Here is a 17424-nt window from a genome sequence, read left to right as displayed (position 1 = left end):
TAAATACCGAATTCTCGGAAGATGTGCAGATCTAACATTTGTAAATTGCGAGACACTGGAGCAGTTCAACCCTACCTCTTCAACAAAAAAGTGTTGCCATCCCGCAACTAAAAACACTGACCTGAAAACCATCAAACATTGTATTCATGGTGCCTAGAAAGTTTTTTGCGTGACCATTTGCTTTTTAATTAATATGCTTATTCATATAAAAAATATGATCTAGCACTGCCTTGTCGTTAGGTTGTAGTTTATAAATTCAAATTCATTTCTTTCAAATTCTGATCAACAAATTATAGCAATACAATGTACTGCCTATATTTAAGCATCACTTCATAGTTAACACTTTATTGGGAAGTATATAAAGTTACATTATAACAATTTTATTTTCTCACAAAACATTGTCATATCACCGAAGTGTGCAGATAATAATCATTTAAATACAGAAATGTCAAAGTGTTGACTGGTTTATCATTTTTAGCATGATAAACTGCTACTCTGCACCAATGACATTGTTAGTTTTCCAGCTTAAGCAATCCACAATATCTAACTGGCCTGTGACATGATGATAGTCTAAAGCATAACAGCATTTCCTGTTCAATACAGCTTTGAATCTTTCAACCTTTGATGGATTGTTTGTGCTTAGCTTTTTGTCTATGAATTGCATCAAGCTCATCTTAAAAATTAACCAAATCCTTTGTGCAACAGCAACTATTGTGCATAATGGGACCTGTTGGGTAAAATCATTAATGTTACTAAAGCCTTATCCTGTTTCATTCCTCTTGAAAAAGAAGCTATGCCTCAAACTAAAAACATAGCCTTCAGATAGATGTTTATAAAATTCAACATGGACCCCTGCAGCTGACCAGAAGACAAATACTGTTTCAGGTTAATATGATTTACTACTTGTGCTAACCCACACCAAATCTTGACAAAACTAGAGTGCATGTAGAATTTCTAACTCATGTCTCTTATCTGCTCTCAACTTGTACTCACTCTAAACCATTTTCTTCCTAATCTGGTCACTCTGCTAAATCCTGGAAATTACCCATCCTGCTGAAACCCCTCTTTACAAAGTAGTCTTTCTACACACCTTTCAGACCTCCTCCGTGCAACATTGTAACAGGGTAAGACTAGCTTAAATATCACACTGCAAGATGTCAGAAATGCATTTTCCATTGCACTAGATCGAACAAAAACGAACCCGTATGCTTGCGTTTCAGCTTCATTTCATGAGATGTATCCAGCTGCTACAGATACAATTTGTTTTAATTCAGGAACTGTAAGAGCATTAAAAAAAAAAATAACAAAAACCTTTTACTCTGGTGTCCTTAGTAACATTTCACTTACAGGGCTTTTCTCAGCAAGTTCCAGTGAGTCAGGATCTTGGTAATTGGCTGCTAATATACTGTAAATACTGGCTGCTAAAGTCCTTTCCCTGTTGTAGCTAAAGGAGTTGTGTTGTTACCATGATCGTGGTTTCTCTTGTTTCCATCTAATCCAGCTGCAAACTATTTTTTCCAGTCATATCCTCCAACATTTCTGTGTCAATTGGATACAACTCTTATTCTTTTTAATAAAAGCTAGGTGTGACCCAGACATGTCTAACTGATGAATATGAAGACCATGACTGCCAACTGAAAGTAGCGAGAGGTTAGTGACTTTTTCTCTCAAACCACAAACAGCTTAACATACCCCCGATTAACCAGTTTTATGATAGCATAAACTGAAGTTTAAAAACAGAACAGCAAAAATACAGAAATAGACACATCCCTTTGAAAATGCAAGAACGCCTGATCCAATCATTCTTCCCTGATGAGAGTTCTTTTCTGATGAGACACGGGTAGCTTTTATATCAGAACAGTATCAGGTAAACTGGAGCAAAAGCCTGAGGTGCTTTTTCCTTTGTCAAGTTACATGAGTGGAGCAAGGCCAGTGTGCCTCCTGGGCACATTGAGAGCCAATCCTTTGTCCTTAACTCCTTCCGCCACACGGTGGCAGTATAATAAGCATTATGCCTCGCTTGTCCGTCTTTCCCATGTCTGGGCAGTGAAGTCAGCGTCCGTGAGGTTGACCGTGAACGGCGCCTCCACCATCTCCGGCATCACCCGCTGCCCGGTGTTCAGGTTATTCACCCTCCAGGAGTTGAGTGGCCGGATAGCTTTCCTGAACCTCTGTAGCAGGACAGAAAGAAGCCGTCAGTAACAATGGCTCCGGGAAAGCAGGCTTGGCACAGAGCATAAACAAGAATATCACTGGGAACCTAATTTTTTCCCCCAGAACTACTGAAACCCAAAGAGGTGTAGGTGGGCAAAGCTAAACTAAGTTTTTGCCCACGTACTAAACATATGATAGATAAGACTTTATTGATCCCAAAGGGAAATTGTAAAAAATTGTGTAAAGCTTCCTCCTAAATTGATCAGCTTTGGCAAACGCATTTGTGACATTTGTGATGTTTAGCAGCTCCCAGGACATCAATGGCTGAAACAACTAAAACATTTCAGTCAGAAAGCCTCACGGCTCTCCCCCCACCACCCTGCCAGAGCTGAAGATCACAGCTTGACTCACATCCCGCAGTGTTCCCGACTCCTTGGCGATGGCCACAACAGCCCAGATAGGGATCTGGAAGCAGCAGGCTGCCCCCATGCACACCCCCAAGGCTTTGCCCCAGCGCGGGTAAAGGTAGTCACCGTAGTGGAGAGGCGTGTTGTACATCTCAATGAAAATGTACGTCAGGATAAACTGAAATCACAACATGGGGGTTAAATGAGCAAAAATCTGCAAACATCTGTAAATGTGTTCTCAAGCTATGGTCTAATCAACAGATTTTTTGAGAGCAAACTTTGGATTCTGATTCTGATTGCAGAAAGGGAACTGATATTCCTGAACAAAACACTAAATCAATCTGACAACAAGAGAAGAACAAGGCCACAGGAACCTGTGTTACAGCTCTTACCAGTAAGAGAAAGGGTGTGCAGAATACCCAGCATGCCTTGAAGTAGAAGAGTACTTTACTGCACCATGGAGGACAGCGGCAGATCATATCAATAATGTCCTGGCAGAACTGGTTCACACCTGCAAAGGCAAAGAAAGTCTTCAAACACCTCCTTCCTATATGGAATAGCATACAGACGGCAGAAATAGGCACTGGAGTCTGAGAAGGGAGCTAGTCTGGGCTTCATCACGTGTTTGCCAAACCACATAAAAAACACGAATTCAGACGCTTGAAATTCTTTATCTGCCTATCATTTCCATTTAACCGTGCCACCAGCTTTAATGATTATTACCAATAACCGCATTGAAAATCTGGACTCCTAAACAAAATGATTTTTGAAAATTACGAATGACACCCAGCTGGAACCAATGTGATTTTAATTATACATCAGAGATCTATAACTACGTTTCCTCGAATGCTATTTTGTAATCTAGGAATGGAGCGTTTGAGAAAAAAAAGATCTAGGTCAGGATTCTGCTTTAACTACCGGTTTATTCATGGATGTAACCCATCCAAGTTTGTCTCTTTGTTGCATCAATTAGGAATTGGCTGAACTGCTAGGGATTAGTTGGATATATACTGTAACTGGAAGTGAAAGCTGTGTCTCAGTATACTTCAGTGAGTATACAGATGGCAAACACACTGAAAGGCTGTGGTCATCCACCCAAAGAAGAAACTGGCATCGAAAAGGAAAAGCCGCAGTTGAGAGGCAAGTTCAGATCGAGAAGGAGAGCTGGGAGAGGAGTCAGCGGGGCTCACCGTAGAAAAACGAGATGCCGATGCACATGAAGAGAGTGATGATAATGAGGCCGAAGCTGGTGCTGAAGGAGTCGATGAGGGTGAACCAATAAATACCTCCCTGAGGACAACAAGCAACACAAGAACCATCAGACACATAGAAACACCTGATCCTCATTAGGCACAAGAGATAGCAAGACATTCTATAGCACAAGACATGAGCGAAATATTTTAGTATCTCTCCACATGAGAAAGCATAGGGCAGGCCGCTAGTATCCTAAGGGTAGAACTGCAAAGGCATACATTTTAGGAGATATAATCATAGTCGTAGACTACCACTTGCATGAGAAAGTTTGAAAGCAATTTTGAGAGTGGAATTTTAGTAACACAGTAGTTTCCCAGGAACATCAAGATATTGATTGATTCCACATGAAAAAGTAAAAATTCTTACAATTTTTCAGCATGAAACTAATCTTTACTTGATCCTCTGCAGCCCGCAAACACTGACACAGATCCCTTCTTGAACCTACAAAGGTACTGATGACTTGCAAAACACGCTTGATCCATAGACCATGAACAAAGCAAAACCACCCCAAAACTGGGCTATCAAATCTAGTAAATCTACATTTTTCCTGTAGAAAATACAAAAGCTGTAGAAAGTATGGCTTTTGTTCCTTTGGTCCATGATTTAGGGTTAAAGATACCATATATTACCTCAGCATGTGGGACATTCACTCCAGTAATAGAACTACATTTACTCTCAATATTCAAAATAATTGTAATGGCTCAGGCGGCTTGTTTTGAAATCAGTTGTGGACTATAAATAGAGCTAAAAGAATATACCTCCAAGCAATCTCTTAGGAAACTGATGAAAGCAAAATGTAACAAAATGGCTTAGAACTGGTTTTCACCTCCAGATAATTCAGTACAAGAACAAAGATTCCGCGGAATGTAACTGTGGCGAAGCAAATCCTTTCAGATATATTTGTTTCATCCCAAACACAATTCCCTTCAGCCATCCGTTACACTCACATCTGTGATCAGCAGCAGCCCCATCAGGTAGAATCCAAAGCAGAGCGCAGCCAGGAAGAGAGTCTTGTACTTCACACTTCCCCTCAGCTTTGGAAATTCATCTAGGATCGCAGTGGTGATGCCCTCCATGTTTCCAAACTGCAATAGACAGTTGCTAGCAATGTGAGCTGGTTATTTAACAAATGACACAACAGCACTGAGGGGGCAGCATGGAGCAGTAGTTAGGGTTTGGGAGTCAAGGTTAGAAGGCTGAAGTCCTTCTTTGAACAGGTTTGTTGTTCCTTTGACCATGATTCTTAAGTTCTATTGCTCTACTCCATCTAGCTGTTAAAATGGTCGCCAGTTTAGAGGTGCCTCTGCAAATATTACCTCATCTGCTTAGTGCTACCAAAACTGGGACAGGTGTGGACTTTTACTTACTACTGCACTGAAAGCAGACCAAGATAAAGCACCTAAAGCAAGAATCTGCAAATAAAAGTGTAGAACCTATTCATATTGTATCCCAGATAATCCACTAAAACTGTGGATTATAGACCTTCCTCAGACTCTATGAGAGACAACTTATTTGACTCATTTCAAATATAAACTTAAAACTTTCCTTTTTAGCAAGGTCTACGTAGATCTTTGTAGATGTAGGTTGCCCCATATCTGAAAAACCATGTATGCTCTTGTTTATTTTTTTCTCCTTTTACTTTTTATTCACTTGTATTATTATTATTATTATTATTATTATTATTATTATTATTATTATTATGGCAGTAAGAGAAATTCTTTTAACCTCAAGAAAGATATCCTCATCTTTAGTGAAAACTGTATGACACTGGTTATTTCCCATTTCCAATTTTCCCAGTGATATACACAATAAATTACATGCATTCAGCTTCAAGAATGTGATAAACTCTACGGGGAGAGACAAGACACGACTGAAAACCAAGACTCCTATGTAAGTGGACTGTGGTCATCTTACCAGAGTGTCCACGCCCAACATAAACAGCATGAGGAAGAAGAGAATGGACCAGAAGACGGAGCCAGGCAGAAGCGCAAGGGCTTCTGGGTAGGCCACAAATGCCAACCCTGGGCCTGCAGAATAAAAATCGAGGAAAATGTGAGTTACACCCAATTAAAAAAAAAAAAATCTTAAAATCTGGTTTTCAGTAAAGATATTACATGAATATCAGATTAATAGATATCTGGGCTCATAATATTTATGGCGATTTTTCTGTCATTACAACAGACAGTTAAGCTTTATGTTTTAAAAGAGGAGTCTGTGATCTTTATGATGGATTAAACTAAGAGAAACCTGAAACCCTTGTACCCAACAGTGATGTTGACTGTGATGCTTACAGTTATGCAGTTATGTTGGAGTGAACATAGCTGAACCATACATGATTTCATTATTCCAGCACCTGTAGGTTTATATTTTTAAAGCATTATATTTGTCCTGAAAAGCCTGATCTGTGTTAAAATAGGACCACGAGTTTTCTTTCTCTGAAGACAACCATATATTTGTGGGGGAGATTGCCTCAAAAAAATATTTGCCTTCTCTGCCTTCCAGCTCCTTTACAAAACATTAACCACTGCTTTACTATGTGGGGGGTTAAAAATAACATGAATTCTTCCACACTTACCTGTATCTGCCACTTTTCCAACTGGCACATTCTTCCTCCAGGCCATGTGTCCCAGAATGGAAAATATTGCAAAGCCAGCAAAGAAACTGGTGCTGCAGTTTCCAATGGTAATGACCAGAGTGTCCCTGGAACAAGACAGCCATTGACACATTGAAACAGGGCAGGTCTGCAGGGTGTGAGCCCCGGCATGCTGGGAAGGATGTCGTTGTCCATATTGTTTTTGTTTACTTCCTTATACGTTTATAAAATTGGGATAATAACATTAAAACTATGGTTTATTTTTAGAATCCGTTTTTAGATCTTTGTACTTTCCAGTTTACTTAAATAACTTGGAGAAATATTAACTCATTACATTCGAATGTAAGCCCGCTTAGCTGAAAGACGTTTGAAGAAGGAAAGAAAGCAATCCATTTATTTCAATTCAAAGATTTATACCCGCAAGCACGCGCAACTGGAAATGTTCATGGGTTTTGCCAAACAATCTGAAGAAACAAATCTTATAATGTTATCGGTTAAAGGCGATAAGATTTACTTCTGAGAATGTTAACCTTAGGCACTCATCTTTTTAAGTCATTTTGTTTTGCTAAATAATTTTTCTTGCATTTGAAAAAAAACAACAACTACTTACCTGATGACGTTGTTATCAAACTTGTTGTAGGATGCCATGGAGAGAAGCCCTCCCACACCTATCCCCAGTGAATAGAAAATCTGTGACGCCGCATCATTCCACACCTGTCAGGTCAAAGATCAGTCTGTATTCTTTTATAGTATTGACAGCAAAATAAACCCATGGCAATACTGTTACTTGTGTGCAGGCAGATCTTAATCTGGGTAACCCTGTTGTCCCAATCCTTCTCACAAACTAAATCACTGGATGCAGATTTATTAAATGAAAATAAAGAGTTGTTTGTTAGTTATGCAGGAGAAGAGGCAACATAATTAGCACAATTATAAACAAGTGTTTTGAATGCAGAAGAGGGTGACAGAACCAATTAAGTAAATGCCATTCCTAACAGGAAGTTTTTCAGCCTGGGTTTGAAAGTACTCAGGGAAAGTGACTCTCTGATATCCTTGGGGATAAAATTCCAGAGTTTTGGGGTCCGACAAGAAAAGACCCTGTCACCCATAGAGTGTAAGTGAACTTGGGGGTCAAGCAGAATCAGGTGAATGAGGGTTGCAAGATGGGGAGGAGGAAGATAAGTCAGATATGTACTGAATAGCCAAGCCTTGTAGAGCCTTATAGGCGAGCAAGAGGATTTTGAAGTCAACACAAAACCTGATAGGAAGCCAGTGCAAGGACTCCAGGACAGGAGTAATGTGATGGTCCCAACCGGGTCAGGATTTTGGCTGATGAATTGCAGACATACTGAAGTTTGTTTGGTGTGGATTAAGATACCCCAGCAAGTCTAGATTTGCAGAAATCAATTCGGGAAAAGACAAATGTGTTGAGCAGCTTTTCAGCTACAGAACAGACAGCAAACCTGTGCGCTGGCGAGGCGCTCCCAGTCGGGTGTGAGGTAGAAGGCCACCCCTTGCAGGGAACCCTCCAGTGTGGCACCACGGATAATCAACACGATCAACACAAAGTAGGGGAAAGTGGCCGTCACATACACAACCTGCCATTTAAGAGCAACAGGAAATAATGTCATCAATATGACATGCATTATATGTATATATCCATCTTTCCAATAACATGTATTACATTCAAGTGTATTGTGTAGTGTGCAGCGCTACCAAACTAAACTGGGCAAATTACCACTCTGACCACACTTTTTGGAAGGCTGCGGTGTAGTCAGGTACAATGCGTAAAACGTGAATACTTGGGCCCGCTGCCCTTACCTTGCCCGAGCTACGGATGCCCTTCAGCATGCAGAGGAAGATGATGAACCAGGCGACCAGCAGACAGATGGCCAGCTGCCACCTCACCGGCCCGGGATCGTGCAGGCCCTCGCTATTCGACACCCCCAGCACTTGTTCACTGCAAAGCCAGAACAGGCAACGATCAGCCAGGGCCTTAGCATTTACGACATCTGAAGTTTTACTGACACGCAAAGTTGCATACCTGGAAAAGCTTGCTTTGGTAAAGATGCCGTTCTTACATACCCAGGCACGTTTGGGGAATACTTCAGCTATAAACCAATATAACACTAATTGTATTTCTACTCATATTTATTGAGAGACAAAGCATGCTAGTGATTCTTGCGCTGTGCAGTAATCTGTGATCATCAGAAAGAGAAGGACACAAACATGCAGAACTCACTTCCAGAACACTTCTGTGGCGCTCAAGGTACTGCCGTTTCTCGTCCCATTCACACTTGTTTCGTTCTGTTGAGAGGGGAGAGAAAGGCCTTATCTTCTCACACATGGTCACTCTTCACACAGTAGTGTGTATGCTCACCAGCTTAAGGTAGAAGTTTCAAACCAGATTCTGATTTTTGACATTAATCATCCTTTAAGTGCCACTGCTGGCCAATCAGGCAGAATAATGGAACTGGGAAAACAGCACTGAGTGCAAGTGAGCAAGGGGCTTGAACGAGTAGTCATTCGTTTCACAGTGTGGGCTTCAGTGCACCTTCTTCTTCTCCACATGATCGCAACAGAGTACTATACACTGAATTTGACGTATTCTGTCAGTTTTATGATCTAAATCATATATTCCAGTTAACCTACCTATAGTCATCACTGCAAAAGGACACCCAGATATGAAACAAAATTGTAACTCAAACCTCAAACCAAACCAGTCCTTGGCTCTTTGGGTTTGTTTTTTTTAAATGTAGACAATTTAGAAAGTTTCAAGAACTTAGCCCATTTCACTTATGGCCTAAGGGAATTCAAATTTCCAATTGCCCAGAAACGGCAACCTTCAAAGTACAGTATAAGACACATCTGACTTACACCACACAGGCCAGCATTTGAAATGGCGTCGCAGGACCAGGGCAGGGGACTCTGGAAGGACATGCCCAGGTAGTAGAAGGTCCAAGCAATGATCACATTGTAATACAGACAGACTAGGGTGGAGACGCACAGCATTCCAATGCCAATACCTGCAGCAGAGAGTCAAGTGGTGAAGAACACAGCCATCAGAGTACCACTGATGAATGAGGAACAGACACAGTAGAGCCTAAACAGACAGACACGGTCCCTGCTGAAGAGGCCTTTTATGACTTTCGCTGGCGTGCCTAGCTTTAAGAATAATCCATGTGTTATTAAAGGCCATACATGTGAACTGTGAAAATGTAAGCTTCGTCAACAAAAAAGGGAAGACAGCGAATACCAGGAAAGGTAGCTTTGGCCCTGCTTTTACAAACATGAAACCAGGGGATGCTTTTGATATACATACTACAGTGTGATTATGAAAAGGTTCTAATAATTTATAAACTAAGCAGTTTAAGGAAGACAGTTACGCCACATAAGAAAACTAATCAAATAAGCCCCCCAATTCTTAAATAATGGATCCTACCTTTGAGTAGGGGACAGCATTTCCACACGGTAATGGGTCCTGCTGCTCCATACTGCCCCAGGCTGAGCTCCATGAGAAACAGAGGCACTCCAGTGAACAGCAGCATGATAAAATAGGGGATGAGAAATACACCTAGAACAAGACCAATACATACAGTGGGTTAACTGACAATTCAATGTGTCCCACAGAAAAATGCACAGGAGGAAATACACAGAAAGCTAAAGTCAGTGTTACCATCTTTTTCACAGTTGTCTCTCATACAACGAGTGTCCTACTTGGATATTTCTCAAATCAGGGGATCTCACTCCCTGGACTTTGTCAAATTTGGAAACATTTCCCTGAAACATACTCAAAATCAGTCAGAAGGAACACCTGCCGAATGAAATACAAATATAAATATAGTGTAGAATTATCAATGGTAGTGATGTTGATTATTTCAATAATTAACATCACATTTACATGCCACACATGCATGAGGTGAAAGATTATGTTTTTTTTTTGCTTTCCAGAAATAAATATTTTCTATAAGGATTTAGTAATAAAGGTGTTGTAATTACTTGTGACTCAGAGGATTAAAGAGTGATTTTTTAAAATCTGAATAATAACAAACAGAAGTGATCTGTCCTTCAAACGCTTAGAATGAAATACATTTGTGTGAAAAATGTAATCCTTGATTCTTAATCTGAAAAGAAATCTCAGAAGTATCTTTAAAAGAAAACAGTAAACTGCCTCGACTTGCATTATATTGCAGTTTCGGTTTTGGGATGGGCTCCCTATAGCAGGAAAGATACCTTATGTACATGTACTGCTTGGTACGTTTTGTCTAATGGTCACACCTACTGTATTCTCCTTGTCAAGGTAGAATGTAGGACAAGCACGCCAGACATGTGTAAACACATCATGGAATCTAGCGCCAACACTGCTCTGAAACAGCAGCACACTAATTATGGCATAAGAGCATAATTCAGTGGTGAGTATGTTTTAATTGCAGATATAACACACCAGAACTGGTGTCAGAGTAGAGAATTACAAAATTAAGTGCTGTAAAACTAAGTAGCAAGTCTTTTATTTAAAAACATTCCAAATATTTTAAATACGTTAAAGTGAAGTCAGTTTTGTCTTTTATCGTTAAAATGCTGTTTTAGTATTTCACGTATCACCACACTTCATTTCCAACAGCCTTATTTAACTTTATTTTTACTGAAACCTTGGTTCTACAAAGGGAAAACATAAATCAAAAGAGTATCAGAATTTCTAGTTCATTGTCTGATTTACACATTTCTTGTCTTGGTCGTTTTTGATTTTTTGAGAGAGTGTCTTGAACATTTTTTCAAAGAAAACTAAGAATAACAGTGAACTGTTCCAATTGTTTTTTCCCAAGGGGAGATGTTTTAAAATTAGTTCTTCTTTAAGTGCATACCTGTGGAGTAACATTCAGCACACACAGAACAGGTGTGTCTGGAAGGCCTAGGGCCTCAAAAACACTGTTGTTGCCATGGCAACTGAAGCTCGCCACACAAAACAAAACAATCCCTCTGGAGTTCATGAGTAAGCTATGCAGGTGCTGCAGTGTTGTGCTGGTTATATTACTGACAAAAGAGGAATAGCTTGAACCTAAACCTGATCAATGCCAGTCCTAACAAATGCTTTAAATTGTAGCTCTGGTAGAGTTCTGGTAGTGTTTCTGTGTCCATTGAATATTGAGTCAAATTATTGTAGGCAGGCACCGCACTCTAAAACATTTTCAAGTACAAGTACAATGGGTTTTTGTGCGTCACTACCAGGCATTATGAAAGCTATAATTGGAATTTAGCTCTCCAACCCTCACCTCCTCCATTGCGGTAGCAGAGGTAGGGGAACCTCCAGACATTGCCAAGCCCAACACAGTAGCCGATACAGGAGAGCAAGAACTCGTATTTCCCTCCCCACTGCTCCCTAGGAGGTTGGAGATCAGGGGGTGGAAATGGAGAGGGGGGCCGAGACACAAACTGAGGCTGGGATGAAGGGTCAGCAACATCATGCACCAGTGACACACCATTCAGCAGCACCGGGCTCTGAAATGCAGAGAAGAGCAAAAACAGCAAATCAGGAAAGTAGTGGACAAGATTTGGTCAATCTAGGGCAGTGGAAACAGCATTTTTTAAATTACAGGTGTTATAGTAAGCTTCTTAACTCCACTACATGACTGACAAAATCCACTTCCATAAACACCCTGTTTGGGTTTCAAAGGTTATGAGCCATTGAAACACAGCCTTGTTCATTAAAATGTATAAACCTTTACTATTTACCAACAGACTATGTTTACACTTCTTGTCTTCCTAATAAGAAAAACACACAATTAACTTTTCACAGGTCTTTCAAAATACTAATGTAAGGGTTCCTGTAAGTGATTTAGGTGCATTGAACACTGTATAATTAATTAGACAATTGCTATTCTTTCAAAAAGGCGTGGTGAACCATACAATGATACACAGTGGAAAAAGTAATATACATTTCCTGTTCTTATTGCAAATCTAGATGACACTTGTACAGACTTATTTTATATTTCATGTTCCCCAAGAGGTTTCACAAGCTATTTTTGACATAGGAAGTACTAATTTCTGTTTTGGTTTTATCCAAATGTTAGACATTGTATCTAAGTGACATAATGGGTGCTAATAGAAGAAAGGGAAACTTGGACAGGATGCTACATCCATTATAGGACACACATACTGAACACAACACTCGGTGACAGTTCAGACACCTATTAACCTGCATGGCTTTGGGAGATGAGATGAAACCTGAGCACCTGGAACAAAAAAAACTTAAGTGTTCACATGTAACCATGTACAGTATGATTCGGTACTATTGAATAATATCGCATCACAAGAAATCATGGGGAAAAAAAACAAAAGCAGGAACTACTCAATCACCTTTCCTGTCCTGAGATCCTAAATTGAATGTTTTTGTTTGCCTGGGTACAGTGCAGAGACTGAGACCAGCACATTCCACTATGGTGCTCGCAATAATCCAAGCACTGAAAGGGTTCAGAATATCTGAGCTATTCTAAAGACTGAGACTTGGGGAATAACAGCAGACAAGAAAAAACCTGAAGTTAATTCCATGTTAAAAAGCAGAAAGAAGAAGAAAAAAATGGTTTAGCTGCTGAACCTTCTTCAGGTGTGTGGAATTAACCTCTGCTTATCTATGGCTCACACACTGACTCAAACTCACTCTCCACTCAAACCAGCAGCAATGGCAGACATTTCAAAAACTGGAACGTAATATACAGTACAAAGCGTTGTATTTTGTCACAGGGCCCAGTTACACAATCTGCTAAACTTCAAAGACATTCTTTTTGACATATCCAGTCCTTGCATTAAATTCCTTGGAGATATAATGTAACTATTTCATCAATGGATTGTTCTACTAGAACTGTTTTGGGTATTTTTTATCTCCTGTGTGTACCTGACATAAAACTGAAGTCTGACTCTCTACAACATACTGATCACTTTCTTCTCTGAGGTCCTCGATTGATCACATTTTGGTATGCTACCTACTGTAGATATGTACTATATAGGGAGTTTAGTGTAAATATACAGTATTTTATATAGCACACTTCCTAAATCGTGTCATGAATTCAAGTGTTTTGTTCTCAAGAGAATCTACAGTTACTCCAGGGTCTGTATTAATAACATTTAATGATGCTTAATTGCGCAACTTAATTAAAGGACTTTTTGGAGTACATATCAATTCAGGCCTATAAGCAGGCCCTTGTTTATAGTTACAAACTGCCTGTGTTCGTCAAGAAAAATTATGAAAATGTATGGTAATGCTTTGTTCTGAGGCAATGTAAGAAACCATAAATCAATGTCATATTCTGAATCTATAAAAGGCTTGGGACTGAATTCTGCTCCCACAGATGTTCCCCAGTATGAATTAAGTACAACTGTGTACCATACTAAAGAATCACCAAACAGAATACACAAAAACTCATTTACGGGAAAGAAACTGCATTTGTCCACTTTTTCTCGTGTACTGGTTGGTTCTAAAAAAAACAGAAAGAATCTTCTGGCAGCCATTTCACCACTGCAAAATCAGGTTCAACCCATTTAAAAAGTAACCATAAACCTCTCAATAACAGTGTATGCCCTGTTGCCGCCTTACAGTCAAATTTTAGCTTCTATGAATATCCAACGGTTTCCACACACACTCAGCCTGTAAATCAAAACGGGAAGTTTCACATTTAAAAAAAATCAGGAACTGAAGGTTTTGTACCTCACATGTTCTATTTGCATCAGAATCTTGAATTTCACCCTCTGAACAAAAGATATTACAGAGGAAGTTAGACAAACGTTTGGCAGTGAAGTAATTTCCCCATCTCATTTGCTGTGTAATAAGCCTTTGCTGCCACATGTTCCTAAGCAAAGGATCATTACTATTATCACAGATGAACAGAACATCACTAATCGCCAATACAAAATAACACTAGGACACACATTAGAAGCAGTGTAACAGCCATTTTCTCATTTCAAATCTACTGTGAGATTTTAAAAAAGTATACAAAATAAACACAAAGCAAACAGTAATTAGAAAGTGACCTGCGGTTGTGTTCTCTTTCCTTCTTGTACTTATTCATTTCATTCTGTTGATGCATGTTTTTGCACATCTGATGTTGTTTTTGAACATTACCTGTTACTTTTTTGTTGTTGTGCACATTGCCCGTTGTTATTTTTGCACACTGCCTGTTGTCTCTGTCTTTCTTTTATTATACAATTGTATTGTTGTTGTTTTTTGTACTACATATCATCTGAGAGCTAGCTAAATATCATTTTGTTATACCATATACCTGTATGTGAGTATAATGACAATAAACTTGAACTTGAACTTGATTATGGTGACTGCAAGTGATCCCAATTGAAATTCCCAGTGTGTCATCTAAAAACATTTAACGGTGTTAAAAATAGCAAAGAATTGTCAAGCAGGCTTTCATTATAGAAATCAATCATTTCTAATTAACAATATTTTATATATATAATAATTGCCATAGCAGGAGTGTACCAAATAAGATGGGTTAAGTACTGTAGATGCTTCTGTGGATCTAGGACAGATAGTTTGTCTGTTGTCTGCCATGGCACTCTGGGTGCCGTTAGTTTACATGCATCGTTTCCTGTTGGTGAGAGACTGTGGGTCAGCACTTCTTTTCTGTGCCGAGTAGTGAAGGCAACCACATTTCCCTAAAACAAGTGCCGAAAACAAATCTGAAAAATATCATTTTGATGTTTGATTCTGATCAATTTAAAGTCATTAAGGGCCTGTATGGATACACAAGAAGATCATTGTCAAGTTGCCAGAAATTCCTACAATACTCAGGTAGTCCTTGACAATAGTTGTGACACTAGTGGGCATGAAATAATAGCAAAAAAAAAAAGCTAAGGTGTTCATCAGCCTGTTACACAAAATGCAAAGTCAATTTTATTTTATTTTTTAAAAAAAACGTTTGCTTTATTCGCATTCCAAGCATGAGATTTCAAAGTTTTGTTCATTTCATTTGGGAATTACTGAAGGCAATAATAAATACTGCACTAAAAAGAGGATGCGTTGATAAGGGAACCTCACAGAAAGGAATCCATACTAAGCCACAAGCTAAAAAAATATTTTAAATCACCCAAACTATCAAAACACAATCAACAATTCAATCAGTTGATCAGATGCTGATTAGAATTAATTCAGATGGCATGATGGGATGATGGCCTACTCGATTAAGTCATGATAGGCTTCACCATTATAACATATACCAGTATGTTCAGTCATTGCTGTAAACTAGTGACCTGCAAAAATAACCATCCTGCGATTAAATTAACAAGATACGATTTTCTTGCAGTACCCGTTTCCAATTTTAAAAGTAAAAGCATAAGGGGATGAGAAAAGATTTGTTAAAAGCGTCTGTGTTTGCGTTTGGTTTTGCGGCATGAAGCTCAACAGGTTCTGTCAATCGCCGCCCGCAGCTTTTAAAAGAGGACATAAAAAAACAAGGAAACGAACCTCTTAACTAATGAGGTCATCGCATCGCTAAGTGGAAAAAAAAACAGAAGGGTTTTACATTTTTTTCTCAAAAGGAAAATCTGTCGCATTTCCATCTGACAATAGAACTCGTATTTTGAATGTACCGTAAGTGGGAATTCTTAGACCAAGTTACACTTAGCGATAACCTCCTTCAACATCTTCCACTATTTAAACTGTTTTAAAAGGTGTGAATTCACTGATTATTACCTGTAGTATGAAATATTAGATATAAACCCATGATTATTAGCAATATCCGTAATTATCTGGGTATTAATCAGCCTAAAAGGTGACCGATATTATATATTTATCCCTGGAGCACTACCAAATAAGTGTCTAAAAGACCCAAGAGCATGCCCGGTCACCTGTGGACGTGATGCTGTTGTTTTCTCCGTGTCGTTTCCTGGCGTCTGTTTCGGCTCCTTTTCCCGCATCTCCCCCGCTAAGGGATCAAGGCTCTTCTTCGGGTGATCGTTCCATTGCTCAGGTAGGGGTTTCATGAAGAAGAGAAATCGTGGTACAGTTCCAACGGGGACTAGTATGAATCCAATATCCAACTAATAGAAAATTTTGTTTTCGAAGTTTGAAATTGTGTTTAATTCTAAAGCCGACAGGTAGAAACAGGTATCATGTCTGCCCCAGTCAGGAACTACTCGGGCGAGCGTAGCGTGAGCTCTCCTGCTGCCTCTGTACAATAGCTCACCTTAAAGCACCCGAAACCACACCCCTGATCAGGTAACCTCTCTCTACTTTGTGCTTTAAAACCATGCACTCAGGAAATAAATGTTTGGTCCACCCGTCGGTTTTTTTTTTAAGGCTTACATGCTTGCCGATTCGCTCTGCTACGGGTTCCCCCGTTTAAAACGAAATTCCACGTAAAGACTAAAGCCACATAAAAAGTGGTAAATGTATTTTATTGCTGTATGGCAATTAAAGGTAAAGGTCTTTCGGTTGTTGATTTGAAAAATAACAAAAAAGGGATTATGAATCGAAGCTACATTTGTGTGTTGTAAAAAAGCACATCAGTTCATTTGTTCTCAGCTATACTGACTGAAATTCCATCATTAAAATTTAGTTTCTGACTTTCGTATGCTATTACATACAAGCATAGCCTAAACTGTCCAATCCAATTGGTCTGCTGGAGGTAGTTAATGTTTCACATATTATCAGAACAAATTGTCCTTCAGACCAAAAACGTATATAAAAGGGAATAAATCTGAATGAAAGTATTTTCTAACCTCCTATCCATTGTTTTAGTTTAAGATTAAATAAGCAGAACTTTCATTTTACTTCTGTGTTACTAACCACCTTTCGGTAGCATCAAAGAGAGTATCCTGCTGCGATGTTCTGTTTTCTATTAATGCAGAAAAAGTCCCAAATTCATGGAGCTTTCTTCTTTGCCGTTGTTACAGTAGATGAGCCTGAGGTAAGGGAGAAGCAGAAGCTCTGTGTGTGAGCACAAAGTTGGATTTGCCCTTGACAGTGTAATTTTAATTTAAAAAAATCTAAACTGGAAGTTCATTGTATTACAC

At 39.2% G+C, this 17424-nt stretch overlaps 1 protein-coding gene across 1 annotated transcript; it reads right to left on the bottom strand.

The window, feature by feature from the left end:
- Positions 1 to 329: 329 nt before the first annotated feature.
- On the bottom strand, positions 330 to 16580 carry slc6a7 (solute carrier family 6 member 7). The gene is made up of 15 exons (XM_006628144.3): positions 16258 to 16580; positions 11679 to 11904; positions 9851 to 9982; positions 9286 to 9434; positions 8651 to 8715; positions 8230 to 8368; positions 7872 to 8006; positions 7019 to 7122; positions 6391 to 6515; positions 5730 to 5842; positions 4763 to 4900; positions 3752 to 3851; positions 2954 to 3072; positions 2566 to 2739; positions 330 to 2171 (listed from the first exon to the last, which is right to left on the bottom strand). Exons 1-15 carry the CDS (start codon positions 16390 to 16392, stop codon positions 2010 to 2012), a joined length of 2016 nt encoding a protein of 671 aa, XP_006628207.3. The 5' UTR covers positions 16393 to 16580; the 3' UTR covers positions 330 to 2009.
- Positions 16581 to 17424: the final 844 nt, after the last annotated feature.

Source organism: Lepisosteus oculatus, chromosome 5 (genome assembly GCF_040954835.1).
Source record: "Lepisosteus oculatus isolate fLepOcu1 chromosome 5, fLepOcu1.hap2, whole genome shotgun sequence".
Taxonomy (NCBI): domain Eukaryota; kingdom Metazoa; phylum Chordata; class Actinopteri; order Semionotiformes; family Lepisosteidae; genus Lepisosteus; species Lepisosteus oculatus.
This window is presented reverse-complemented; position numbering and strand designations above follow the sequence as displayed.

What these genes read in the sequence shown, in the direction of transcription:
- slc6a7 (XM_006628144.3), bottom strand. Translation starts at nt 16,392, where the DNA reads ATGAAACCCCTACCTGAGCAATGGAACGATCACCCGAAGAAGAGCCTT. An exon ending in CTGCTACCGCAATGGAGGAG is followed by an intron (nt 9,983 to 11,678) that starts GTGAGGGTTGGA and finishes GTCTTGTTCTAG; the next exon opens with GTGTATTTCTCATCCCCTAT. An exon ending in ATGCTGTCCCCTACTCAAAG is followed by an intron (nt 9,435 to 9,850) that starts GTAGGATCCATT and finishes TCTCTGCTGCAG; the next exon opens with GTATTGGCATTGGAATGCTG.